Genomic DNA, 27,515 nt, shown 5'->3' with positions numbered 1-27,515 from the left:
AAGAGAGTTCTATGAGAAAAATATGCTGAGGATAAAATATGGACAGAAATAAAGAAGGTTTGTTAGAATCGAGATGTGTCTATTTCAGTTGTTTTGTTTTAAATAAGAGACCTAGATCTAAAATATATTTAATTTAAAATATATCTTTTGGGCTTCCCTGGTGGCGCAGTGGTTGAGAGTCTGTCCCGGTCCGGGAAGATCCCACATGCTGCGGAGCGGCTGGGCCCGTGAGCCATGGCCGCTGAGCCTGTGCGTCCGGAGCCTGTACTCCGCAACAGGAAAGGCCACAACAGTGAGAGGCCCGCGTACCGCAAAAAAAAAAAAAAATATATATATATATATATATATACCTTTTATATATATACATTTTACTCTGTAAAACTCCTAAGTGGTTTGGTTCTGGTACATTATTTCTAAAAATCTCTATAATAAAGTCCATTCCAGTTTTCCAATAAATTTTTCTTAATTCCTATTAATTATTGATTGGGGTATGAACATCTTAGATCACCAAATATTCTAGTGTTTTAACAAGAATTCATAAAGCATTGGCATTCTGTAAAACATGTTAGCATTAAAATTAAACTGAACATACCATACATAGCTTTTTCCCAGTGAGCCAGAGGTCACTCCAGGTTATTTTGAGGATTATCATAGAATATGCAGCATAGTTAATAGAAAATTCCAGGTAATGAAACACCTAATAATGAAATTTGTTTTACATCACTGTTTTTTAAAGAAACAACCCAGTTTAATAATTGCCACAATATGATATACTGTCGTTTTCTTTTTTTTGGAAAAGGACAACATTTAGGATAATTAGCTTAAAAACTGTGTAAATTCTATGATTTTTTTCCTTAAAAGTTCTTTCTCTGAAAACTGAAAAACTAAGATACTAAAATAAGTGAACGTTGATTAAAAAGATTACGATTCTCTTACTTCTAGTTTCTTAATTCATTGGATGCTAAAGAAATATATTTGGAAATAATGCATAACCTTCCAGATTTTGAACTACTTTCGGCAAACACACTAGAGGTAATATTTTTTTAATAATAAATAGTATTAAATGTTGGTAACATTTCAGAACTTAACATTTTAAAATCAGCGTTTGTTATATTCATTTTGGAGAAGTAGCAGTTTCAAAGGACTTATATATATATATCAGTTGGTTCTAGGTTGAACTCTAATGCCAGGGTTGCTGGCGTTGCAGCTTCAGTGTGGATCTGTAGTTTTGGAAACCTAACTAGTCCTGAAGGTAGGCTGCAGGAGGTGCACCAGAAAAGGCAAGATTTTGATCACAAAGCAACTTTGGATCTGATCTGGAACTCTTTGTTCTCACTTAGAGAACTGTCTGTATTGTTCACTGAGAATTAAGAAGCAACTTTAGAAATATTCAGTTTGTAATAGAATCAATTATTTTTTCTACTTTTTGATCCCAGAGTGTTCTAAGTCTATATCCCTACCAAACTTTTTGTTAAACCTAAAGAAATCTGACTTCCCCACCTTTCAGCTTTTTGGCTCTGTGTTGTTGAAATCATACTTTTTCCTGGCACGGTCATCGTCTTTAAGATTTTATGATTTAGTGACTCTTTTCTTTGTGTAATATTATATAATTGATTTATATAGCATTATTACAAATAAACTACAAAATAAGAATATGACTGGGTCTGAATTTTAGACAATATTTTGAAGTAATGGGTAGGATAGTTAAAATTAAGTCAAAGAAATAGGAATTATTGATAGAACTCTTAGGATTTCCCATCTCTTATGTTTCTTTTCCTTTATCACTTTCTTCTTTAATCACTTTTAAGGATCGTTTGGCTCATCATCGGTGGCTCTTATTTTTTCATTTTGGAAAAAATGAAAATTCAAATGATCCTGAGTTGAAGAAGCTAAAAACTCTACTTAAAAATGAACATATTCAAGTAAGAAAAGTGTATTCTGCCTAGCCTTCTGCTTACATGCTCTCTTCCTAATTTAGTACATAAAGTTATGTTTTAAATAACATAAAAATGTTTATTTGAAATTCTAGGTTAAGAAACCCCTAAATGCCTTTGTTCTTCTGTTGCGTTTTCTTTTTTGTATTAAAAGTTAAAATGATATCCGAAAAAGGTTAACCTTCATTTCTTTTGGGTAGTTGGTATGTGATAAATCTGTATGATAGTTTTTCTGGAATGCATACTATAGAATAGGATATCTTTCCCTTTTTTAAATTCTTATTTCTTTAAGTAATTTCATATTCATTATTTTAAATTAGCATATATAAATAAGCACTAAAATGAACTAAAGTAGATGCCTAAAAATTATCCGCATTTTCTCCACTGTTAATAAACCTACTAAGAATTTACTGTTATAACCTTTCAAGCTTTTTAAGTGTGGGCGTATGTATGTGTGTGCACATATATGCATATTGTAATGGCCATTGTAATAGACATACATGTAAATTTATATGTATGCTTTTTAATCAAATTAGATTCACTAAATTCTCTTTCATAAAATTTTCCATTTAGTGATATAAATTTTTCCACATACCAGTGTAATATATATGGATATATGTGTGTGTGTGTGTATGTAAATGTATCAGTCATCATCCTAAAGACCAAGCAGTATTTCACTGTATGGTTACACCATGATTGTTTGACAAATCCTCTTTTACTGGTGACTTTGTTTCCATTTTTATATCAAAAAGATATACTGCAAAAATGCAGTATGAGGAATTTTTTGAACCAAGGTTATATATTTTCTTCAAAGTTTTTTATCCTCATTACCAGAGTCTTCCAGGAAGTTTATATCAGTTTATATTCTTACCGACAGCATGTAAGTGGCCATTTCTCTATACCAGTGCCAGCCCTGGTATTATCATTCTTTATAATTAGCACTGTCCTGATAGGCCAAAAGTGATTTGTTAATAATACTCATTTTCATTTATTTGCTTTCTACTTTATTTTCCATGTATGTCTCTGGCCCATTTTCTTTCTCCTGATAGGATGTTCATATTTTTATTTCTTAATAGATCCTTTGTCTTAAATGCTACAAATATTTGGTTTATCATTTGCTCACTGGATTTTTTTTCCATACCATATGAAAATGTGAACCTTTTTCTTTATTATTTCTGCTTGTAGGGTCTCTCTTAAGACGTTCTCTCTTTCCCCCACCCCACGATTATATAAATATTCTCTACATTTTTAGAAGGGTGGTTTCTTAAACAACTTAATATTTTCTTGGAAATTTCCTCTCAGGTTCTTGAAATCTCTAGGAGGCATTTTTTTTTATAACTAAATTTAGTTTCAGTATTAAATGTAAATTAATTAGTTCTGTCACTTACTTTCATGGTCCATTAACTTCTGTTTAGAAGCTGCGTTGTTATAGCAATGTCATTTTTGGATTATCCTTATGAATATTTAACTGAATGGGTAAGATTTTATTTTCAACGGACTAAACCTTCTCTTTATACTTTAGGTTGGCAAGTTTGACTGTTCCTCTGCACCAGACATCTGTAGTAATCTCTATGTTTTTCAGCCATGTCTAGCAGTATTTAAAGGACAAGGAACTAAGGAATTTGAAATTCATCATGGTAAGAAGGGAAAAAGTGATAAAAATTTCTCAATTTTCAAATAGTAATTCTTAATTCTACTTTTTAACCTTGTTTTATATGGACATGATTATGAAAAGTAACTTTGTTCTCACTTATTAGTAAATTTGTTTCTTGTGGGGAAAGATATTTTGAATTAAATATAGTTGTTTTATCTTCTTTACTGTTTAAAATAAATCCCTTTTTTCTCCCCAATATTTTGATCACTGTTTCAGTAAGAGCTCTGATGACTTGTCAGGCTAGTAAGGAATTTCAGGGTTTGTCTTGTTGACAAAAATAAGAAACACCTAGTTTCCATTTCAGTATGCCAAATGTAGCATCTCAATCATTAGGGGCAATTTCTAGACATTGTTTTGGATTTTTCAAACACTAGATGACCAGACATCTCCATTAACTGCTCTGTTATCTCTCTTGAATTTATATTTCTGCATTTCACCTTGTTTGGGACTTTAGCCCTGCATCATGAAAGTACAGTTCCAATTCCTAGGGTTTGGAATACATCATCGTCCCTGTCCTAAAAAAGGTCAAATGTAGCAAAAGAGAGACATAAACTACTGACTATAACACAGTTAGTAAATAACAGATATTGATAACTATGCCTGTTACATGACAAGCACTCTTTTAGGTGTTAGGAATGCAAAATTATAAGACATGGACTCTGCTCTCAAGAAGCTTAAAATATCATCTAGTGGTGGGTGAGAGGAGGGAGATTTATAAGAAAATATGAAAAACATTGTAATAGTCATTATGTATAAATTATAAGATTAAATAAAGAGACTTTTGCATAGTATAGGTCAGGAGGTGATCTTTGAATTAAAATGACATTTGAATACTCAATTTCCCGAAGCAAATAAGAGAAAAACAAGTGAGGCCCTGTAGACTGAAGGAATTCTGTGAGCAAAGACTTGACAAGATAAACTTAACAGTAACTACTGTTTATTCAGTACTTTTTATAAATGAGATGTTTTTCTAAAAGAATTTGCATATTGTGCATATCCATCTTTATCTTCACAACAGCCCAGCAAGGGAGAAAACTGAGGCTCAGAAAGATAAAGTAACTTGCCCATGACAACCAGTAATTGGTCAAGGTAGATTTTGTATCCAAATGTGTCTGACTCCAAAGCCTATGCTTATAGCCACGCTAAACTATGCCACCTCCTGACAGTGCTGGAAATGACCCAAGTTTTAATAATGGAGTTCTGTTCCTCTGAAATATTTCTCAGATTCCCCCTCGCTGCCTTATTTCAGATCCATCATCTCCTTCATCTTCTTTAATATTCTCCAATATAATTGTCTCATAGCATTTTCTCTTTACAATTAATTACTTGTTTTATCTGCAGATTTATTACCCTAGAATACCTAGAACATTCACATGTCACTTTTTTGCCTTGAATCTCCTGACCTCTTTTAGAATAAACTTCAGATTCCTTAGCATAGGAGCAATGACTTTGTCTTGCTCACCACTGTACTTCCAGCACCTAGGATGCTGGTGCGTAGTAGCTCAGTAAATAGTTGTCAGATTAATAGGGTACATGCACTCTCTGCCTCTGCCTGTTTTTCCAGCCTCATCTCCCACCTCTGCCCCTCCAAATAATCTTAGCTCCGCTACTTGTAGATCACTGAAAATGTTCTTTCACTCCTATGCCTTTACACAAGATTTTTTTCTTACTCCTGCATTGTAATCATTTCTTCCTGCCCCTCAAAATATTTAGCAAACTCCCAGTCACCCTTCAAAACTTTGCATAAAGCATTTTCTCCCTGTAATATACCATGAATACCCAAGTACTTCCTTTTGTATTTTGTCACTAACTTTATAGTGTAACTTGTATTATTTCTTTGTATTTAAATAGGTGTTGAGTATTGGATTTAAATAGGTGTTTATTGTGAACATTATGAACTAGTAGAGAAAACAGACAAGTAGATGGTCAACTTTTAAAATGTCTGAAGTGAGGAGTATTATCTATTTCTGAGTAATAAATTACGCCAAAACTTAGCAGCTTAAAACAACAAACATTTATTAACTCACACAGTTTTTGGTGTTCAGGATTCTGAGAACAGCTTAGCTGAGTGTTTCTGGCTCAGGTTTTCTCATGAGGTTGCAGTCAGGGTGGGTAAGGACTACAGCCATCTGAAGGTTAGACTGAGGCTGGCAGATTTGGTTCCAAGCTGACTCATGGCATAGTCAGGAGGCCTCAGTTCCTTACCAGGTGGGCCTCTCTGTATGGCTACTCACTTCTCTCAGAATGACTTACGAGAGAGAGAGAGAGAGACACACACACACACACACACACACACACACACACACACACACACACACACACACACAAGCAATGATAATCTGATCTCAGATAATATAAACCGTCACACACACACACACACACACACACACACACACACACACACACACACACACAAGCAATGATAATCTGATCTCAGATAATATAAACCGTCACATCCACCATATCCTATTGGTCACATCCACCAACCCTGGTACAGCAGTGGTACGAGTACCTGAGGTAGGGATCATTGGGGGCTATCTTGGAGACTGACTACCATAAGAGAGAAGTATGGGTTGCACTTAGGCAGAACATATAGATGGAATAATTTTCTGAGGTTAGAGAAAGCAAGCTCTTCATTGAGATCTAAAGTAGAAGTAATGGTTATACAAATAAAGAGGTGTTAAACACATTCCAACCCCAGGAACCAGCGAATGTATTCATGGACTCTGAAATAAAAGGGTACCTCATTCATTCTTAGAAAGCAAGAATTTCAGGATAACTGGAATGTTGAGTGTGGAAAGGAATGAGACTTGAGGCTTGAGAGGGCACCAGGGGTCCAGATTATGTGTTTCCTCTGTCAGGTAAAGTAATTTGGACTCTATCCTGGAGGCAAAGCAGAGGGATTTATGGATTTAAGCAGAGATATGATTCAACTAGTTCTACATTTTAGAAAGGCGACTGGCTGCCTAGAATGGATAGAAACAAAAATTGGACGAAAGGAGAGCAGGTAGAAGTCTGATGCAGTCATTTATGTAAGAGGAGATGGCTACCTTATCTAAATAGTGGTAATGTGGATGAAAAGAAGTGGACAGAGTTTTTAAATACCAAGAATACAAATCAGTATAACTTGATGATTGTGGGGGGTTTGGGGGGGTGTTTTGGTTTTGTGGGGGGGGGTTTGGCTGCATTGGGTCTTTGTTGCTATGTGCAGTCTTTCTTTAGTTGCGGTGAGCGGGGACTACTCTTCATTGCAGTGCATGGGCTTCTCATTACAGTGGCTTCTCTTGTTGTGGAGCACCGGATCTAGGGCGTGCAGGCTTCAGTAGTTGTGGCTCACGGGCTCTAGAGCACAGGCTCAGTAGTTGTGGCGCACGGGCTTAGTTGCTCCACAGCATGTGGGATCTTCCTGGACCAGGGATTGAACCTGTGTCCCCTGCATTGGGAGGCGGATTCTCAACCGCTGTGCCACCAGGGAAGCCCCAATGATTGTGTTTAGATTTTAGATGTAGGGGAATAAGAAAAGGAAACCCAAGCTTCTGACTTGGTGAATTGGCAGCTGAGTGACTGATTGCACCATTCCGTGAGGAAGAGAACCCTGGGGGAGGAGGTGCCATGGAGTAGACACCCCCAGTTCACAGTTGAATATAGGCCTGGTCCTTAGGAGAAGAGTTTGGGCTAAAGCTGTAGGTACAAATGATCATCATATCAATGGTAATTGAAGCCTTGGGTGAGTATGAGCTTGTCAAAAGTGCATAGAGAGACAAAATCAGGGCCCTATGGGTCACTTTTAAGGAACTGTCAAAGATAGAATTCATGAAGCAATTCAAGCAGCAGCAGCTAAAGAGTGAGAAAAAAGCAGGAGAATGTGGTGTCATTTTTCACTCTATTTAAATATTTATGAAAATCTCTCTCTTTCTTCTACTGGCCTGTGAACTCCTTAAGGAGAAGGTCTGTATCTTTTTTAATTTTGCATGCACTATGGCATTTAAAACAGGACCTGACACATAATAGGTGCTTGACTTAATATTGACTATCGAGTGAATAAATCAGAGGGCACATGGGAAAATGGACTATGTGCTGGTCCTAAGAAAGCTATTATTTGCCAAGCCAAGGAGTATATATATATATATATATATATTTTTTTTTTTTTTTTTTTTGCGGTACTCGGGCCTCTCACTGTTGTGGCCTCTCCCATTATGGAGCACAGGCTCCAGACGCGCAGGCTCAGCGGCCATGGCTCACGGGCCTAGCTGCTCCGCGGCATGTGGGATCTTCCCGGACCGGGGCACGAACCCATGTCCCTGCATCGGCAGGCGGACTCTCAACAACTGCGCCACCAGGGAAGCCCTAAGGAGTATATTCTTTAGGCAGTGGTCTTTAAGCAAGGGGACAACATGATCAGATGAATGTTTTTGTAACTTGCCTGTGGTAGCAATGTAGAAAATGAATTAGTTAAGGAAGGCAGAACAGAAAGACCAGCTTGGTTATTTCAGTAGGTCAGACTGAATTTAGGCAGTAGCCTAAATTGGGGTTGGAGATGGTAGGAGATGGAGCTATGATACAAAGAAAGAAGGCAAGAATAACTCCAGGAAATCTTATTTAGGCACCTAGTGGATGATTATGCCATTGCCAAGGTAGGGAAGGTTGAGAAAAGGAGCAAGTTTAGGGGAAAATAGCTCATACATCAATTTGGATATATTTTGCTTAAAATGTTTATATGACATCAGTAAATATTTCCACTGGGCAGTTGGTAATACAGGTTTTGAATTCATAAGAGAAGTCTAGGTTGAAGAAACAGATTTAAGAGGCTGTAACAGTAGTTCAGGTAAGCAAAAAGAACTCGACACTGCAAGGAAATTATTCTGCCTCTGAGGATGAAGGAACTTTTCAAAGAGATCTTGACATTTTATCTGATCCTCTAAGAAACAGAGTAAAGGAAAGGTTTCTCCTGGCAGAGCAAACCTATGTGTATATAGTATACATAACACTAAAACCTCAACAAAATCAATTTATTAATAAGTGTATCTTCTCTTTAATATTTCAAGTACAAAAGCTTTGAAATGTTTCTATGGATAAAAAGACAGAATGTAGATTTTAATTTTTCTCTTTCTCTGTTTCAAAGGAAAGAAGATTCTTTATGATATACTTGCCTTTGCCAAAGAAAGTGTTAATTCTCATGTTACCACACTGGGACCTCAAAATTTTCCTGCCAATGACAAAGAACCATGGCTAGTTGATTTTTTTGCCCCTGTAAGTTATGTTTATCTGTCAAATTTCGATATTGTCATTTTCTCTTGTCGCAGCAAAAAAACATTTTCTGGGTAACCTTGAACCATGAATATTAGAATCATGTTACTCAGTTTGGCCACTGCCACATATTCTAGGAAAGGCTGATACACTTGCCCCTCCCCTCCAAGAACTGAGAATATAAATGCATAAGATTTGTAACTAAGTATGGTTTGTCTTACTTAGAATTTGCTTGTTGTAAAAATGGTGTTTTTTTGTTTCATTTGGCTCAGTGCTTATGAATATTTTTTCTTTCATAGTGGTGTCCACCATGTCGAGCTTTATTGCCAGAGTTACGAAAAGCATCAAAGCATCTTTACGGTCAGCTTAAGTTTGGTACATTAGATTGTACAGTTCACGAGGGACTCTGTAACATGGTAAGGCAAAGTACAAAAAATTTATTCTAATTAATGTTTTTGTAAAATGTTTTGGCAGCCTAATGTTAAAGCAATAAAATAACTTTCAAATGTACATCTAACATTTAGAGTAGTAACAAATTATTTAAAGAAATAACTTCAACAAAATGATATAAAATTATGATTGGACTAAATGTAAATAGATAATATGTGGTTCAATGTAGACAGGGTCTTATTTATGAAACTCAGAAAAATATTTAGTTGACTTGATAAAATACATGATTATTCGATTTTTCAATTATTTAAGATTTTTTTTAACTTAATATTACCTTTTGGTGGTCTATAGTTTTTATTCTTTGTCTTTTAAGTGTAGTTAATAGAAATTAAACAAGCTTCTTAACTTTTGTTTACATACAACATATTTTCTTAGGTTAATAAATACTCTTCAGTTTAGGAAGAACTAGAAATTATAAAATACCCTTGGGGGGAAAAAACCTAAATCAAGCCTCCAGATATCAGTGTATAGGAAATCCAATGACAGAGGAACATGTCAAGTGACACCAGGTACATACAATCTTCAAGTCCCAGCATGTAGAGAACTTTACAGGACAAACACCAGTTTATTGGATATATACATTGAAAGAAGGAAAAAAGAGATGAAAAAGACTTACAAGACATATCATTCAAATGCAGTGTCTAGGCCTTGTTTGGATGCAGTTCAAATAAACTCCAGAAAAAAACAATAGAGATAATTGGGGAAACTTGAACACTGGATATCTGATGATTTTAAGTAATTATTATGATGAAGATATACAGATGGCCAACAGGCATATGAAAAGATGCTCAACTCACTAACTATTAGAGAAATTAAAACCACAATGAGGTATCACCTCATACCAGTCAAAATAGCTGTCATCAAAAAGTCTACAAACAATAATAAATGCTGGAGAGGGTGTGGAGAAAAGGAAACCCTCGTACACTGTTGGTGAGAATATAAATGGGTGCAGCCACTATGGAAAACAGTATGAAGTTTCCTTAAACTAAAAATAGAGCTGCCATATGATCCAGCAACCCCACTCCTGGATATATATCCAGAAAAAGCAAAAACTAATTTGAGGAGATTTGTGCACCCTGGTGTTCACAGCAGCACTATTTACAATAGCCAAGACATGGAAACAACCCAAGTGCCCATCAACAGACAGTTGGCTTAAGAAGATATGTGTGTGTGTGTGTAATATTACTCAGCCATTAAAAAGAATGAAATATTGCCATTTTTAGCAACATGGATGGACCTAGAGAGTATTATACTTAGTGAAGTCAGTCAGACAGAGAAAGCCAAATATTATGTGAAATCACCTACATGTGGAATCTAAAAAAATACAAATGTATATACACAAAACAGAAACAGGCTCACAGAAACTTACCGTTACCAAAGCTTGCAAGGGGGACAGATAGGGTTATGGGATTAACAGATACACACTACTATACATAAAACAGATAAGCAACAAACACTTACTGTATAGCACAGGGAATTATATTCAATATCTTGTAATAAGCTCTAGTGGAAAATAATCTGAAATATATATATATAAAACTGAATCATTTTGCTGTACAATTGAAACTAAATATTGTAAACTATACCTCAATTTTTTTTAAAAAAGAATGTGTTTTAAAAACATAATAGAGGGCTTCCCTGGTGGCGCAGTGGTTGAGAGTCCGCCTGCTGATGCAGGGGACACGGGTTTGTGCCCCGGTCCAGGAAGATCCCACATGCCGCGGAGCGGCTGGGCCCATGAGCCATGGCTGCTGAGCCTGCGCGTCCGGAACCTGTGCTCTGCAACGGGAGAGGCCACAACAGTGAGAGGCCCACACACCACCAAAAAAAAAAAAAAAGGCAAGCATAATAGAAGTAAATGTAGGGTGAAATCTTTATGCATCTGTGTGAGGAATAATTTCATTCCACACAGACATGCATGCCTGTGTAGGCACACATACACTAAGGATAAAAATTATAAATGGGAATGAATTTGGCTACGTTAAATGTTTAAAACTATTTTCAAAGAAAGAGACATTATAAAGTCAAAGCAAACAACAGAGTGAGGAAATATTTGCAGCACATATAACTGACAAAACCTTACTGTCCAGAATATTTAAAGACTACAAATCAATTTTTTTTAAATAGAAGAAAAATGAGAAAGTGTACAGAAATTTTGTAAAGGAAGGGAAAATGTTCGACTTCACTAGTCATCAAGAAAGTACAAATTATAGCAGTAGTCATACACCCCATCCATCAAATTTTTTTTTTTAAGTTTAGCTGACAGTAGCAAGTACATGAATAAATTAATTATCCAGTCACAGAGTGGAATAACCATAGAGGACTTAAAACTAGATCTGTCTTTACCAGCATGGGTAAATCTCAAGAATATAATGAAAAAAGCAGGTTGTGGAATACTATAGAGTATGATGAAATTATAGAAAGTTTATTTATAAGTGCTGAAACATTACAGTATACTGCTTAGGGATACATATGCATGTAGCCAAAGTGTAAAACATCAGTGGATTGGATACGTGCTCTTTCCTGGTGTCAGGGAGGAAAGGAAATGGGATCAAGAAAGAACTTTCAACAGTCTGCCAGAATGGCAGAAAAGTTAATCATCTTTAAATGTAGCAGAGGTATACGTGAGTGTTTGTTAGATTATTCTCTTTTCATTATGTTTGAAATTTCATTAAAATAAGTTTTAAAAATGAAATAAATAAGGCCTTTGGTTTTGAATGCCTTGTATGCGACTTTAAAAAGGTGCTAAGCAAAGATAAAATATTGTGATAAACTAATTAATTTGAATTCCTGTAGTTTTTCTACTTTTAATCTCAACTTTTAAATATCCTATAGATAATTAAGCCGAGTTTAAAGATTTAAAACTATTGCATCAAATTCAGCTGGAATAGAGGTCAGGATTCACTACTCAATAATTGGTTAACTTGACCAAGTCAGTTAGCCTCTCAGTACCTCAGTTTCCTCATCTATAAAGTTGACTTAGTAATTTTAGCTTCTGAATAGAATTGTTGTGAGGAACAGATGAGAAACTCCACGTGTCACTGCTAAAAAGGTGCTCAGCACATAATAAGGACTTGTCAAATGTTAGATAAAATTATTGTTTTGTTCATCTAATGGGTTATTTGTGCTCATTTATGAAAGTTTGATAAATGTTTCCATTGCTTTTTCTAAAATTATTTTTGAATCCTAGTCAAAGATTCCAATTTGCTAATGAGTGCTTTTCAACTTTGAGGATACAAAGTTCAGCTACAGCAAATCCACAGATAGGGATCTCTTTATAACTTTTTAAAAAAATAAATAAGAAAAACTTTAGAGAAGTGCTTCCTGGATTAGTGTTCATACTAATTCTGAGGAGGAAATTATGGTATTTTTTACCATAAAAGCTGAATTGAGCAAAGAATAAAAAGTGACCTCATTTTTAGGGCATGATTCATAATTCTTTAACCTAAAATATGGTTCTATACACATGAATTATTAATTTATTTCCTTATTCTTGCTATTATTATTTCCTTGATTTTTCTTCTACTTCTAAACAAATTGGAGTGTTTATTATGGTATTAGAAAAAAAAACACTCAAGCTAGAGATTAGTCTGCTCTTTACATCCTCATACACCTTGGTTCAGGAGAGCAGAAGAGGACCAAGCTAATAATTACCCATACTCACTTCTCAGTGTTTCAGTGCCTGTGGATTTTATGGCTAATGGAGTAACTATAAATAAGGATCAGATACTCAGGAGTACAACAATAAATCTATTTCCTTTGCTAAATCTGGCCAGGCTAAAATTTTTCAGTCACCAGCAGTTTAGCAATGAGTTTTTAAAATCTTGTTGTTGTTACTTAAATAAAGGCAAGTTGGTTATGAATTTGAAACAATTGGGTAAAGTGTATAAAATCTTTGTTTAATTTGTATTCTCATTCCTAACAGTATAACATTCAGGCTTATCCAACAACAGTGGTATTCAACCAGTCCAACATTCATGAATATGAAGGACATCACTCTGCTGAACAGATCTTGGAGTTCGTAGAGGTATTTTAAGTTATAGCCTGTGGCTATAAAACCTTACATGTATGTTTACACTTTGTATGAATATTTGATAATGTTTAATAATAGGATTTGTTCTTTTTATGCCAAAACATTTTCTGACAACATTAATTTGTTAAATTTTCTACTCTTTTAAATATTATAGACTTATTTTCAGAGTTTCTAGCAAGTATATGTTTTGTTTGTTACCTAGTATAGTGCTTTGTACTTATGGACACATTTATTAACACATGAAATTGTAACTTTTACATAAAGTCTTGTCACCCCCTTTCCCTGTTTTCTCAGGTAGAATTACCACAGATTATTTCTTTTCAGTCTCATATAGATGAGATAGCAGTGAGCCCCATTCTTGTATAATTCCAAGAAATATGTGGCTAAGGACAGTCTTACCCCAACCGCCAATGGAGGGCTTCTTCAAGCCCAGGCAGCTTATGCCGAGCCTGCTGTGTTATTAGCCCAGAAGTGCTCTACATCTACAACATCTCCTTTTTTCTCACTAATGGTCTTAATTGACTAAAATAGCTACAGGGGAACTCCTAAGAAAGAAATGAACAATTCTAGCTTATTATCCGTGCAGTGACCATTCTACTTTCTGTGCTGCTCATCTCTCCCTCCTCCTCCAAAGTAATAGTGTTTTGTTTTGTGTTGTTTTTAATTGTTTCCCCAGGGAAGCGAACATCTTCATTAGTATTACCCAATCATGATAGACTGAAGCTCTGTTAAAACAGTATTTGGAGCAAGTGATCTGAGGTTGTGCAGTATCTCGTCGGAATGTCAGAAAAATAGAATAGTAGGCTTTCCATAAATAATTAAAGGGTCATTTCCAAACCAATTATTGGTTCCAAAAAGAACTATATGGCCTGTGTAGACATCTGGGCAGCTCTTGGAACTCTTGCCTCATCTACCTCTATCCTTAATTAAAGTTGCCTCTTTTCTCTACCTAAGATGATTTTAGTGATGTGTAAAATAAGAAAATGTACCTTGATTTAATAAGACTGATTGGCAAAATCCAAACTTAAAAAATAAATTAAGGATCATTTCTTTTTAAAATAATTCACTATAGATTCTCTTTATATATCCTAGTGTATCTTTTGATTATTCAGAAACAGGAACCTTTCTAAATGACATATACCAACAATTTGCCAAGAATAAATGAACTACTCCTTTTTATATCTGTTACAATGAACGCTGTATTCTCTTTAGGATCTTATGAATCCTTCAGTGATCTCCTTGACACCCACCACTTTCAATGAACTAGTTAAACAAAGAAAACATGACGAAGTCTGGATGGTTGATTTCTATTCTCCATGGTGTCATCCGTGTCAAGTCTTAATGCCAGAATGGAAGAGAATGGCCCGGGTGTAGTAAAATAGTTTATTGTAAATCTTAACATTTACTAAGAATGTTTAACAATTATTTTGAAACTGAGTGAACCCGCCTCTAGATTATCACTTAATAAAAGTTCTGATCACTTTTTATATACCAATTAGATTTCAACTCTGCTTCTGTCTGGTATATGAATAGTATAGAATAATTACCCTTTTTTCTATGTCACTTGGTGTATATTTGACCAAATTTCTGCCAGCATCAACATAAAGATCTCCTTTATTTCCTATTAACATTTTTTCTACGTCTTCATTTTTAGAGCTTAAGGATACAGTTTCTTCACAATATTGTGAGACTTTAAAGTAAGAAAAAAATGGCCTTGATCAATGAAATATTTTTAAATTTCCTACAGAGCGGTATAAATCATGAAGGATCAGGAACAAATTATTTAAATACCAGAATGGAAAATGAAATTATTATTTTGTATTTATTTCTAAGATAAATAATAAACCTAAGAGTTAAAATTATTTAGTATCTTAAATTCATAATAATACAATTTTCTGCTCTTTTCAATAAAATTTTTAAATTTGGGCATGACTCAGTATGCTGTGACCCATGGCTGCATTTGAAAAAGTAACTCTTTGAAATACCATTGCAAAGAACTTCATTAGTTCTTGGTTTCTAACACTTTGAATTTTATAACCACACAATTTTCCCCATGTCATAGATGAACAAAATCAATTATTTAATCTGCAATAATTGTAATAAGTTCTTGACTACAAAATTAGACTTCCAGTGCATTACTATAAATGTTCTGTTATGTTTTAAGCCCTTACCCATTTTTTTTGGTGAAAATCACTGATAAATAATATAGTAATCATCTCACAGTGACTATTTCTCTATTGTAAACATATAAAATAGTTATAGTAATTTTATTCTAATTACTTTGATCTTTTTTTCTTTTATAGACATTAACTGGACTGATCAATGTGGGCAGTATAAACTGCCAACAATATCATTCTTTTTGTTCCCAAGAAAATGTTCGGAGATACCCTGAGATAAGATTTTTTCCCCCCAAATCAAATAAAGCTTATCAATATCAGTAAGTGTTCTCTAAAATTTGAAGATGTTTATATAATCATTTATTTATACAGTTAAAATTTAAAAGTTATCCTAACTAAATAAAAGTTAAACCACCAGTATTTTTGGGAGCCCACCATGTTTAAGATAGTGTGCTAATGAGAAATTTACAAGATGAAAAGTGAATTGAATAGTCCCACTGATCATGAAGCTGACAATCTTGTAAAGAAAATGAGGAGAGGAAGAACGCTTATTAAGCCCCTGTTTGGTTTCAGGTATTCTACCAGAGGGTTTTTGCTCACATTATTTCCACTAGTCCTCATGGGTCTTAAAAAGTGGGTAGGAATTTGATAGACAGTAATAACTGGAATAAAGGTTCAGAAAGTAAAGCCCTGGAGATTTTGAGTTTTGCCATTACCACAGATCTATAGGAGATGTCCAGCAGGCGGCTAAACATTCAGGTCTGTCTAGAGTACAAAAAGACATCGAGACTAGAGAAAAATATATTTGGAAAGCCATGTAAGCAGTATTTGCAGCTAGGTATATCTGAGAAAAGAGATGCTAGATGAAGTCAGTCAACTAAACTTATCTTTTAAATTGCTACAAAGAGATTGTTTTCTGAACATGTCCAGTAATAGAAAATAACTGTCTACAACTTACGTATTTTTTCTTCTTTCAGTAGTTACAATGGTTGGAATAGGGATGCTTATTCCCTAAGAATCTGGGGTCTAGGGTGAGTAATTAAAATATGTATCATTGTATAAATTATATTCAATGCTATTTACCTTCCTCTCATGTCTGTAGCTAAATTTACTGAGTTGTTTAAGGTTCTACCATTTTAAAGTACTTAGTAAAGAATAATTTACCAAGATAAGGTTGTGCTTTATTACATTATTACATTGTCATTCTTTGAAGTCATTTAACTTAGAAAGATTTGCAATATTCTATTTTAGATGTTTGCTTTGGTTTTGTATAATGAAAAGTAATTTTCATCCCTTGTCACAGATTTTTACCTCAAGCATCTATAGATCTAACGCCTCAGACTTTCAATGAAAAAGTTTTACAAGGGAAAAACCATTGGGTGGTTGATTTCTATGCTCCTTGGTGTGGACCTTGCCAAAACTTTGCTCCAGAGTTTGAGCTCTTGGCTAGGGTAAGTAAGTCATGTCTAGCTACTTAAATAAGTTGTGGTCACTGGCATGTTTTAATAAGTAGATAAGACATAGTAAATATAATTTTATTTCTTAAAAGTTTCCTTGAATTTAAAAAACTCTGTTCCATTTCTGTGATTATAATCTTTGCAGTAGATTTCTTCCTTCCTTATTAAAGCTTTTAGCTAACATCCTTATCTTGGTTGACATTGTCTTCTTAACCAAAATAGCCAGAAACCTCACTTCTGCTTGTTGCTTATTTTCTTCCCATCACCATTACTCTGCTGCCATCCAGGTAGTCACTAGATCCTATCAGTTCTATCTCCTAAATGCCCTTCAAATCTGTCATCTCCTATCATCTCCTCTGCTTGCCTTTTGTTCAGGCCTTCATCATCTCTCATCTAGACTCAATCATATGTGCCTCTTAACAAGTCTCATATTGCCAGTCTACCTTCTTCAGTTCCACCCTGATGATCTTTCTGAAATATCGCCTTCTCTGGCTTCCTGTTAACCACATTACTTGACCTGCATCCTTGACTACAAATCTCTGATGTGACCCTTCTGACCCCTTCAGCTTTATCTCTCTCCCTGACCTCACATCTTACACTCCAGGCACTACAGAGTACTCCGGGTTCTCTGAACAAGTACCCTTATGTACTTGCTGTTTGCTCTCTAAAATGCCTTTTCCTTACCTTGGTCATCTAGATTTTTTTTCTCCCTATCGTACAAAACCCAGCTCCAATGGCATTATGTATTCTCTAACCTTCCCACTTAAGCAGTGTCACCTGGATATCAGGTACTCAATCAGTGTGCTTATACAATGCGTGTTAACTATATATTAAGATATCTTTCTCCTCTATAAAACTATGAGCTTTGTGAGGGCAAGATACATGTCTTATCTATCTGTATATGCCCTCTGTCTTAACTCAGTAAACGCTTATAAAATTAAACTAAATGCAGTCTGTTTTGTTGTTTCTGTCATAACAGTCCAGTTAGTGGCCTCATCCAGACTGATAGCTTCCTCACCTCTATACTCAAGGAACTTTGCCTTTGGCTATGAAATATTCATTAGAAGGAGAAAGTCAGTACCAGTTCCACCAGTCTAAAACAAAACCTGAACATCCCAAGCCAGGGGAATTTTTTAGCAAAAGGATTTCAAAAGCCCTATGGAGCCGTAAAACATTGTTTTAGTTATTGACTGGTCTTTGAAGTAAGAGGTTATTCATTTTTTTCTACTTATATCTTCTTTTCCTCTTATGCTTCCTTTTTCTCCAATAAGTCTAACAAAAATGTTTTATTCCCTTATCCCTTAAAAACTTAATTATATATTTTGTAATGCAGCAACATCTTGCATATAGCAGAAAATTATTTAAAAAGTCATTCAGCAAATCCCAAGCACCAAGTAGCATTATGCCAAATATTAGGGCTAAAAAAATGGAAAGACAAAAATTCCATGTCTTTAACAAGATTTTAATCTAGTGGGAAAATAAAATGCAAATTAATATATATAAATCAAGAGGATCATTACTATAGTGAAATTAGAGTGAAACAAAAGTATGGGAAGAAGAAGGTCAGAGTCATGCCAGGAGGACAGAAAAGTTAGTATTTGAGATGAGAATTACAACATGACTAGGAGTGTGGCACTTTGAAAGGGTTGGCTAGAGAGTACTCTAAACAGAGAAGACAGAATTTGCAAAGATACAGGGACACAAGACAGTGGAGCATGTTAAGGCTTCTCCACTGTTGGTCCAGGATTACCAGAAGATAAAGACAGAAGGGGAGTGGCAAAAACTGAGGCTCTTAAATAGGCAAGAAGGAGATGGCTTGGTCTGCTTGCCTACACTACTCACATTGTACACTCTTCCTCACTGTTTTCATACTGTTCAGAATGTATTCTATATAAGCATTGGAAGAGAACTGTTGGCTATGTCAGGATCCATCTTATATTTTAGAAGGATCACATTGAATGGACTGAACATGAGCCATCAAGATCAGAGAAAGATCAGAGCACCAGAAACAATATGGTGTCCTTCTGTAACCTAAAGTACAAGTCAACTAGATTTTTCTGACCTTCACTATGAGAGTGTGTGTGTGTGTGTGTGTGTGTGTGTGTGTGTGTGTGTGCGCGCGCGCACGTGCATACATCTGCATGCGTTTTTGCTGGTGCCGTAGCACAAGTTAGTCTATCTGTTGAGTACCCCAGCCTTGGGGACAAAATTAGAGGTAGCAAAGATATTTTAATTGTCCTGAAGTGAGAGGTGATAACCTGAACCAGGATTATGGCTGTGGTGATAGAAAGAATGGAACAAGTGTGAGAGAGATATAAGAATGACTAGAATTTAGTATTTGTCTGTGATAAGTACAGTATAAAAAGGAGTCTAGGATGGCCCTAGTTTCTGGCCTGAACTGAGTGACTAGTTGGACAGGAGTAGTGGGTTAATGTGAAAGGATTCATTTTAGAAATGTTATGTTTAAGGTGCTTATTTAAGTGAAACAGGCCAGTACATAGTTGACTGAAATCAAGGGGAATAATAGGGTTCAGCAGCATATAGGTATATAAAGTCTCCCTGGGAGATTTTTCACAGTGAAAAAAATGGTTGATGAGAGATGGATCTGTGATTGGACTTTTTAATTTGAGGGGCGGGTGTAGGAGGAGGTCCCCATGCTAGAAATGAGGAAGAATAGCCAGAGGAGTAGAGTAGCCAAGAGAATAGTGATAAGCCAGGAAAGAAAACAGGAAAGAAAGGTGTGGTCAGTAGTGACAGATACCCATTAAGACGACTGAAAATTGTCCATTCAGTTTGGCCAAATAGAAGTCATTGGTGAACTTCTCGTGGTTTCAGTGAAGGGAGCAGTTAAGAACAGAAGCTAGCTAAAATGTGTTGATAATAAGTAGATGATGAGGAAGTGGTCAAAGAATAAACTGCTCAAAAAGAGAAAGAAAGAAGCAGGGTGGTAACTAGAGGAACCAGTGCAATTAAGGAAGGAATTCTTTTTGTTCATATGTGTATATACTGAAGAGTGAGAAAGAGCTCCGAGAGAGAGGGACCAGAGAATGTAGACATAGTCAGCCTTCCACAGGAGGAAGAGTGCTGCCTCAGCAGATGAGACCAGAGATCTGAGGGAGGTGGAGGACAGAATCTGAGATGTTTGTGGTGTGACAGACACATTGTGGGTAACAGGAGGAAGGCGAAGAAGTAGTTCAGGATAAAGCTTCTCAATTTTCTTGATAAGGCAAAGGAGAGTTTATTTGCTGTTGGCGGGGCTGTGCTAGGTAAATAAGAGTTCAGAGCTAGTAAAAATTTGGAAGCAATCTTGTTTGAATGGAAATGATTAAAACTACTTTTTTTTTAAGTAACAAATCCTTAGATTTATATATATTTAAAATTTTTAGTATCATATTGCTTTGTGGTTGCCAGAATAGTATATGCCAAAGAGAATAGCAAAGCATATTTTTCTCTTTTTAGATGATTAAAGGAAAAGTGAAAGCTGGAAAAGTAGACTGTCAAGCTTATGCTCAAACCTGCCAGAAAGCTGGTATCAGAGCCTATCCAACTGTTAAATTTTATCCCTATGAAAGGGCAAAGGTATGTACATGCCTTCTTCTGTGTGCCTTTCCTTTAGCAGGTAACGCTTTTTTCTAGTTTCTTTCCCTTTGTCATTTTTAATTTCACTGCATGTCACTGAAACAAGCTTCTTTTCACATACACACCAAGTGATTTTAAAAGATTTTTCTGCCTCACAGTTGATATGATCTCCATTGCCTTAAAATTTTTATACTCCTGAATAGGGAACTACTAAATAGACACACCAGAATACTAATAGTAGTTTTCTGTGGGTGGTATAATTCAAGGTAATTATTTTCTGTGAAGTTTTGTATTTCCTACTTTTATAGAATTAACATATATTATCTTTATAATTAGTTTTTCTAGGAAAGAAAGAGAAAATTAAGAGAATACTGTCATAATACTTACAAAATAGCCTTAGTACCTGAGCATTTATCTTGAGGAATACTTATTAATGGTTTAGACTATAAAATAAAAGGTTCCATGGTTCATTCATAATTTCTTTTTTGGGCCACTGACAATATGCTTTTTTTTTTTTTTAGCAAGAAAATTTGGCATTTACCAGTGGGTCTCTATGGTCATTGATACAAAAGCGTATCTCTTTCAGCCAGTATAATTGCTAACTGAAAGGACTCATGACCTTTGCTGTCTTCCCAAGTAAAATAAGACATTTTTGACAATAGAACTGTGATAAAAATAAATATCTGCCATGCATTCATGTTTTCTTGTAAAACATTGAAATGAATAATTTCAAATGTTGTAATGGATACTTTTTAAGAATATCAGATTAAGAGCTTGTGTTATTTACTTGTGATTATAATACATTTTGAAATAGAGCTAAAGAAATTAGATGATGAATTTCAGAAATGTAGATTTGTCAGACATCTAGATTTTTCAGTGAAGGATTTTGGTTTATGAGGAAGCTATCTCTGTCTTAAGAACAGTCTGGGGTAAGCAGAACTCAGTGATAGTAAAGGAGCTTTATACCAGAGCCTGAATCTTAATTCCTTTGGAATCACTAGCTTCCCAATTCCCAGAACACTTGAGAATTAGGTGACATATATAGGCGTCTTATTCAGGTAGAATGATGTTAGGGAAGTATCAGTATAATGAGCAGTCACAGAATTAACCAGGCCATACAGGGAGCTGCTTGAAAACATGATGTTACCATGGGTCCAGAGGATAAGATTAGGACCCAAAATATCCCTGTCCAAACAGAAAGGCAGGGGTAGAATCCAGAAGTCCAGCAGAGAAGGCCAAAGCAGAATGGTGATTGAAGTGAGAAATTCAAACCAGGTGAGCAGCTATACACAGAAACAAAATCCTAGCATACAGTTTGGAGTTCCCACCAGGAAGAAGGAAACAGGTGGCTCCAGATCCAAAATAAGCGGGCCTGGGTGTATTGACCTGTCTTCTCCCCTGCTTTTTAGCCACCTTCCTGCTGTGGGCAGATGAGAGCCAGGAAATATACATTGCTTTGCACTGTTGGAGTTGGTCAAGGTTTTGTCTATGCCAGTGACTTTAGATTAGAATGTTTTGAGTCCTCTGGGGACATCTTAAACAATTTAGACGTTTTGAGACATTTGGAGTTAGCAATGCATTTTAATCAAGGAATTAATTTACATGTTTCCATAAAAGTATTGTTAGTATTTATTTCAGGTAAATTATTGGTTAACTGCTTTTGCAGCAGCATTTCCTTGAAGAAATTGAAGTTTTCAACACTTGGAACTTTAAGGAATAGTTAATCAAGTTTCTTAGATGGAAATGTCATGTTTTGCTTAGATACTTAAAAGGTTATAAGAAGAATGTTTTCAATTGTAGAGAAATACTTGGGGAGAGGAAATAGATTCCAGAGATGCAAAAGAGATTACTACCTTAATATATGAAAAATTGGAAAATCTCCAAAATCATGGAAAGAGAAATAAGGTAAGAACTAAATCTAGAGCTGACTCTGGCAAACAGTATTTGAATTTATTCTTACTATATAGTATATGTATCAATAAACAGTAAAATGAAGCTTCAAAAATTAATAAGTAGTTAGAAATTTCTTCTTTGGAAAATATGACAAATTTAGCCTCTGGACACTTAAATGCTTAGAAATTGGGACAAGTAAAACCATTTAACAGAAAAATAGTGACTATGGTCATAAGTTATTAAAATTTGTTCAAATGTAAAAGCATTGATTTGAGCCTCATAACACTTTGGAGAGCAAGTTTTCTTTTGTTCTTGGTATAGTCAGGATGTATTAAAACCTGTATTCATCTTGCCCCCCATCCTTGAATTATTTATCAAGAAGCATTGCAGCCTCTTTCCTGCTATTCTTCAGAGGGCTATTCATGTTTTCCTTTTTTAAATCAGTATCATTCTGGGACATATTTAGAAACAGACCAGAGAGTTTACAAATGCTAGAGTGCTTTCTGAATGGAATTTAATACAGTCACACGTGAGGTTTCTTGGATTCTTTCCCTATAAGGTGAAAAGACGAAAGAACAGCACAGCCTCTGAAGAGGGCTAGAGATGTCTAGCTTTATAGATCCATGTTAGAACTACAGACCCTGGTATAGGAAGCTTTACAAGCTACCTCAAGAATTATGTTTTATCCAAACCTAAAAGATGGAAAAGAGATAGTTATGAAACTTTATTTTTTTTGTTTCAGTGAACAAAAATGTTTTTCTGATATTTTGGCTATGTTCGTTTTCTCAAGATGTTTTATTTTTAAAATTGTGACTTATCTCAAGTGACACATTTGAAATCGAAAACATTAGTCATAAAGTAGAATATGCTAACTGAAATTAAGTTATAGAGCACATCAAAATATGACTTTGAAAGTGTGGTAAAGTTATAATCGGTATTATCTGCCATGGACAGGTGAGAATTGTGAGATACCCTTTTTCCATTGTTACAACAGGTGAGGTATACTTCATCTGAGCTATTAAATAAGAATATTGAGTAATTATTTTTGAAAAGGTAAAACTTAGGTCAGTTTATTATTTTTAACTTCTTTTTAACATTAGATGTTGAAAGAGAAAGGAATTCAATCACTTTTACATTATTATTGTAGGATGAACTTTAATGATGTTGAAAATGAAGAAAAATTGAAAAGAAATTGACAGATGATGACGTCAGAAGCCACCTTTTCGGAATGTTACCATGTTCTGGATGGGAATAAATGAACATTATCTTGGACTTGTAATTGCACTGCTTGAATTCTGTACAACATTAATATAAATGAAGGGTCTGCAGACATTTTCCCTAAAGGGCCAGATCATAAATACTTTAGGCTTTGTAGACCATAGATGGTTCTTTGTCACATATTCTGTTTTTATTTTGTTTACAACCCTTTAAAAAATGTAAAAACCATTCTTAGCCTCAAGGCTGTACACAAATAGGCCACAAGCCACATTCAGCCCATGGGCCACAGATTGCTGACCTGACCCACAGAAAGATGTTTAGGCTGGCTGGCTCAAACATGAGCCTGCTCTATGATCTATGTACATGCTAAGTTATACAACGTGTACTTTATCAATTCAAGTTTTGTGGCTGGCCCGAAAAGAGAACTTGGTTTTCAGTCACCTGTTCTCCTAAAAAATATCTCTGAAATTGATTATCTGACCATGTATTTCATTTAAAAAACATACTCAAAATGTGGGAAAATAAACAGATACCCTATTTTCATGCTGTATTATAGTGAAGAGATTCATTTTCTTTTCTAAAGGTTGAAGAATTGGTTTTAATTTTTCACATATGAGAAAAAAATTTTATAACAGAAAGTAAACAAATCCTATTGATTTCTATAGTATCCACATATACCCGAGGGGAAAAAAATATTTATAGCAATTAACTGGGCATTGTAGAGTACCCCAAATATTTCTATATTTTAAAGATATGTGTTCATTTATTTTCTGAATTGCTTTCATAATGTTTTCCCTGTGATGGTTATTGATTTCTGAAGCATCTTTCTAATATCTGTTTTTGATTTCTGGACTTGGTTTTGATGCATATCCTTTATTTACATTTGCCTTTTTTCCTTCATGGTTTTGGTTGTTCACTCTTGTCCAATGTTTATTATTCAAGAAGGAAAAATTAACTTTGTAGATTTGTTTTCCTAAAGCTCGTAATGATGCTGTGTTTATTCCAATTATTTACTGTTGGAGGCTGCCATTTTCAGATAAATATTGGCCTAACAACTGAAGTTAATTTTGTAAGAAAATCAAGGATAAAAATTTAAGGATGGGATCTTTTAGTTTCTTAATTGTTCAGGCTCAAGGAATCCAAATTTTTTTTCCTTGCACATTAACAAAACATTGTAACATGTAGTTATTTAGTTATAATTCAGAATGTATGGAATGGTAAAATCCCAATTGATCAAAAGAGGTCAACAGATTTTTTTCAAAACTTAAGTTTTCCCAAAAACCTATTTGAATCATGCTTTATTATGTTGGGAGAATTTTGGTTTTTTGTTTTTGTTTTGTTTTTACCCCATTCCCCAAAATTTCCTCATAAAGGTTAATTTATAACTGCAATTTATCCAAAAAGTAATCGATATTTTTTCATTTTCAAGTCTAACCCTATTCTTCATATTCTCACCCATATTGTTTCTTGTGTATCTTTTAACTTCCTATCTTAAATTCTACTTTACACATGTGGGCACATACAGAAGAGTCACCACTTCTAACCTTAATTTTATACCACCTTTTTTACTTATGATCAGTAATGGCAAGTGCCTTTCATTTATTAAATTTTCAAAGCTTAGAACATTTTCAAAATTGGTTTGTTTCTACAAGAATTCCAAAATGGAATGCCTAAAGAAGTTTTGGTAAATATTTACTGAACTTGTACCAATTATGAGAGTACCGCTATGCTGGACACAGAAGTGTGCAAAAGTAAACTAAACCCAACGCTTAGTCCCTGTCTCCCTAGTGTCTGTAAATTCACAATTCTGACATGGGACCCATAAACAAGCTTATAGATACCTGTACTATTACCTATAAATAGAATGCCAAACTTACTGGTTGAGAAATAGGCAGGAAATGAAATAGTAAATATGTATCCTGTAACTGGGCCTAGGTATGTGCCTGTAGAATCAGCTCAAAAGCCAGGACTACCTGGGAGACGTGTTAAGTAACATGTAGCATAAAAGTAACATGCATCAGAATTTTCTGCAATCATGTCAGTCTCACTGACATGCTGACAGGATTAAAGGTTCTAACGGCCACATTAGTGCAGTAGAGCACCTCTAGAGTGCCAGGTAAAACATGGCATTTTTTTCAGCAACACCATTTTTGTGTGCAGCTAGCCTTGGGTAACACAGCACCATTTCTCGCAGACCAGAGTGCATTCTATCAGGCAGCGAGACTTGAAAATTAGATGTTTAATGTGGTTATGTGAAACTGTTGGGAATGTGCGTTTGGGGAATTAATGCTTGCCTGCTCTAGTTTCCCAAATTTTATTTAATGTCTTTCATATCTTTTTCATTTTAAGGATATGATTAAGATTTTAAAATAACTATTTCAAAATAACTATAACTACTTTAATATTTTAAAGGTTTTCTTTAAATTTGTGCTTGTTTTCTAACAGTATTCAAAGCAGGAATTTTCTTTGAAGAGTACAGTTATTAGAAAAGCATTACTATGTTGTTTCCTATGGGACACAGTTTACAAAGATACTTATATAAGAAAGTTTTTAATGAAGAGGTAGTGTTTGTAAGCCATTTAAACAATTTTTGTATAATAGTCTAATTTCTTCGGTCTACCAACAAACTCAAATGTCTCATATTCAGTCCATCATGACTGTTTAAGAAATAGTACAAAGTTTAAATTAAAATGCATTTAAAATTTTCTGTAGTGATACTTGCAGGATAAAATTGATTCTGAATATGAGAAGGAAATAACCTTTCTGGTAATATACCACTTTATATAAACCAAAACTTTAAATGTACCCAACGGGAATTCCCTGGTGGGCCTGTGGTTAGGACCAGGTGTTTTCACTACTGTGGCCCAGGGTCAATCCCTGGTCAGGGAACTAAGACCCCACAAGCCATGCTGCACAGCCAAAAATAAAATAAATAAATGTACCCAAATTATTCTGGTGAATAATCTTGTTTTTAGTAAGAGTAATAAGAAAATTTAGGTCAACCACGAAGCTAAGTATAAATGTATTACTGATCATATATAAAAACGTTAGTGATTTACTGGCTTGAGTCTTTTTTTTTTTTTTATATTTAACACTAGATTTGCATTTAGGTTCTTGTACAAATGACCCACAGGTTTGAACTGTGCAGTTCCACTTACATGAAGATTTTTTTTCAATGAATAGGTTCTACAGTACTACATGATCCGTGGCTGGTTGAATCCATGGATGCAGAATTTCAGATACATAGGGCCAACTCTAAAGTTACACATGAGTTTTCGACTGTGCTGGGGGTTGGCAACCCTAACCCACACATTGTTCAAGGGTCAACTGTACTGTCACTCAATCCCCTTGTTAGCAGCTGGATATATTTTGTGAGCGGAAACTAACCAGAATAACAGATAGAGGCTGATGCCAAACTGTCCCATATCAATATTAAATCCAGGAATGTTGTATCTTGACCACTCGATTGCATTATCTTGTCACTTGAGTGAATTATTTAGTAGCCTGAAAATTAGTAATCATGCGCAAAGGTCTGTGCTGCTCTAAATTAGGGTTTGCTTAAGATTCAAAAGTGGGTAAGTAAAATAGATCAGTAGAAAAGATAAGTCCAATAGAAGGGTCCCAGCACATGGAGAAACTTGGTCCGTCAAGGGCTCCTGAGACAAACCATACACTTAACAGTACTTGAGATTGGTCCTCATGACCAGACACAGTAGGAAAGAGGGAAACCCAGAAATGTGCTCTTCATCAGTCTGCCCTCTGGTCTAACAAGTGATAGACAATTCTTCATTAAACTACTGCTATTCCAAACATCTTGAGGAGGTAAAATATTTTTTTTTAAATAGTCAATAGGTTCCAGTACAAGATGACTCCCAAACTCACCTCCTCCCATGGACAAATTGAATATATGGCTGTGTACAGAACAATTCCCTC

At 35.0% G+C, this 27,515-nt stretch overlaps 1 protein-coding gene across 2 annotated transcripts in view; it reads left to right on the top strand.

Annotated features, from left to right (window-relative positions):
* DNAJC10 (DnaJ heat shock protein family (Hsp40) member C10) overlaps nucleotides 1-26,640 on the top strand; it is a 62,248-nt gene extending 35,608 nt beyond the window's left edge. Inside the window, exons 12-24 of one of the 2 annotated variants that reach the window (XM_060152502.1) lie at nucleotides 943-1,032; nucleotides 1,809-1,922; nucleotides 3,457-3,571; nucleotides 8,711-8,838; nucleotides 9,135-9,251; nucleotides 13,211-13,312; nucleotides 14,531-14,686; nucleotides 15,622-15,755; nucleotides 16,413-16,466; nucleotides 16,739-16,886; nucleotides 20,352-20,471; nucleotides 22,272-22,376; nucleotides 23,512-23,636. In XM_060152502.1, coding sequence (XP_060008485.1) covers nucleotides 943-1,032; nucleotides 1,809-1,922; nucleotides 3,457-3,571; nucleotides 8,711-8,838; nucleotides 9,135-9,251; nucleotides 13,211-13,312; nucleotides 14,531-14,686; nucleotides 15,622-15,755; nucleotides 16,413-16,466; nucleotides 16,739-16,886; nucleotides 20,352-20,471; nucleotides 22,272-22,376; nucleotides 23,512-23,523 — 1,395 coding nt within the window. In that variant the 3' untranslated portion in view covers nucleotides 23,524-23,636. Of the gene's footprint in view, nucleotides 1-942; nucleotides 1,033-1,808; nucleotides 1,923-3,456; nucleotides 3,572-8,710; nucleotides 8,839-9,134; nucleotides 9,252-13,210; nucleotides 13,313-14,530; nucleotides 14,687-15,621; nucleotides 15,756-16,412; nucleotides 16,467-16,738; nucleotides 16,887-20,351; nucleotides 20,472-22,271; nucleotides 22,377-23,511 lie in introns of both variants that reach the window. The other variant, XM_060152503.1, reaches the window with a different exon arrangement.
* Nucleotides 26,641-27,515: the final 875 nt, after the last annotated feature.

Source organism: Lagenorhynchus albirostris, chromosome 6 (assembly GCF_949774975.1).
Source record: "Lagenorhynchus albirostris chromosome 6, mLagAlb1.1, whole genome shotgun sequence".
NCBI classification, from domain to species: domain Eukaryota; kingdom Metazoa; phylum Chordata; class Mammalia; order Artiodactyla; family Delphinidae; genus Lagenorhynchus; species Lagenorhynchus albirostris.
Note: the sequence above shows the minus strand (reverse complement) of the source record. Positions and strands in the feature narration are given on the sequence as shown.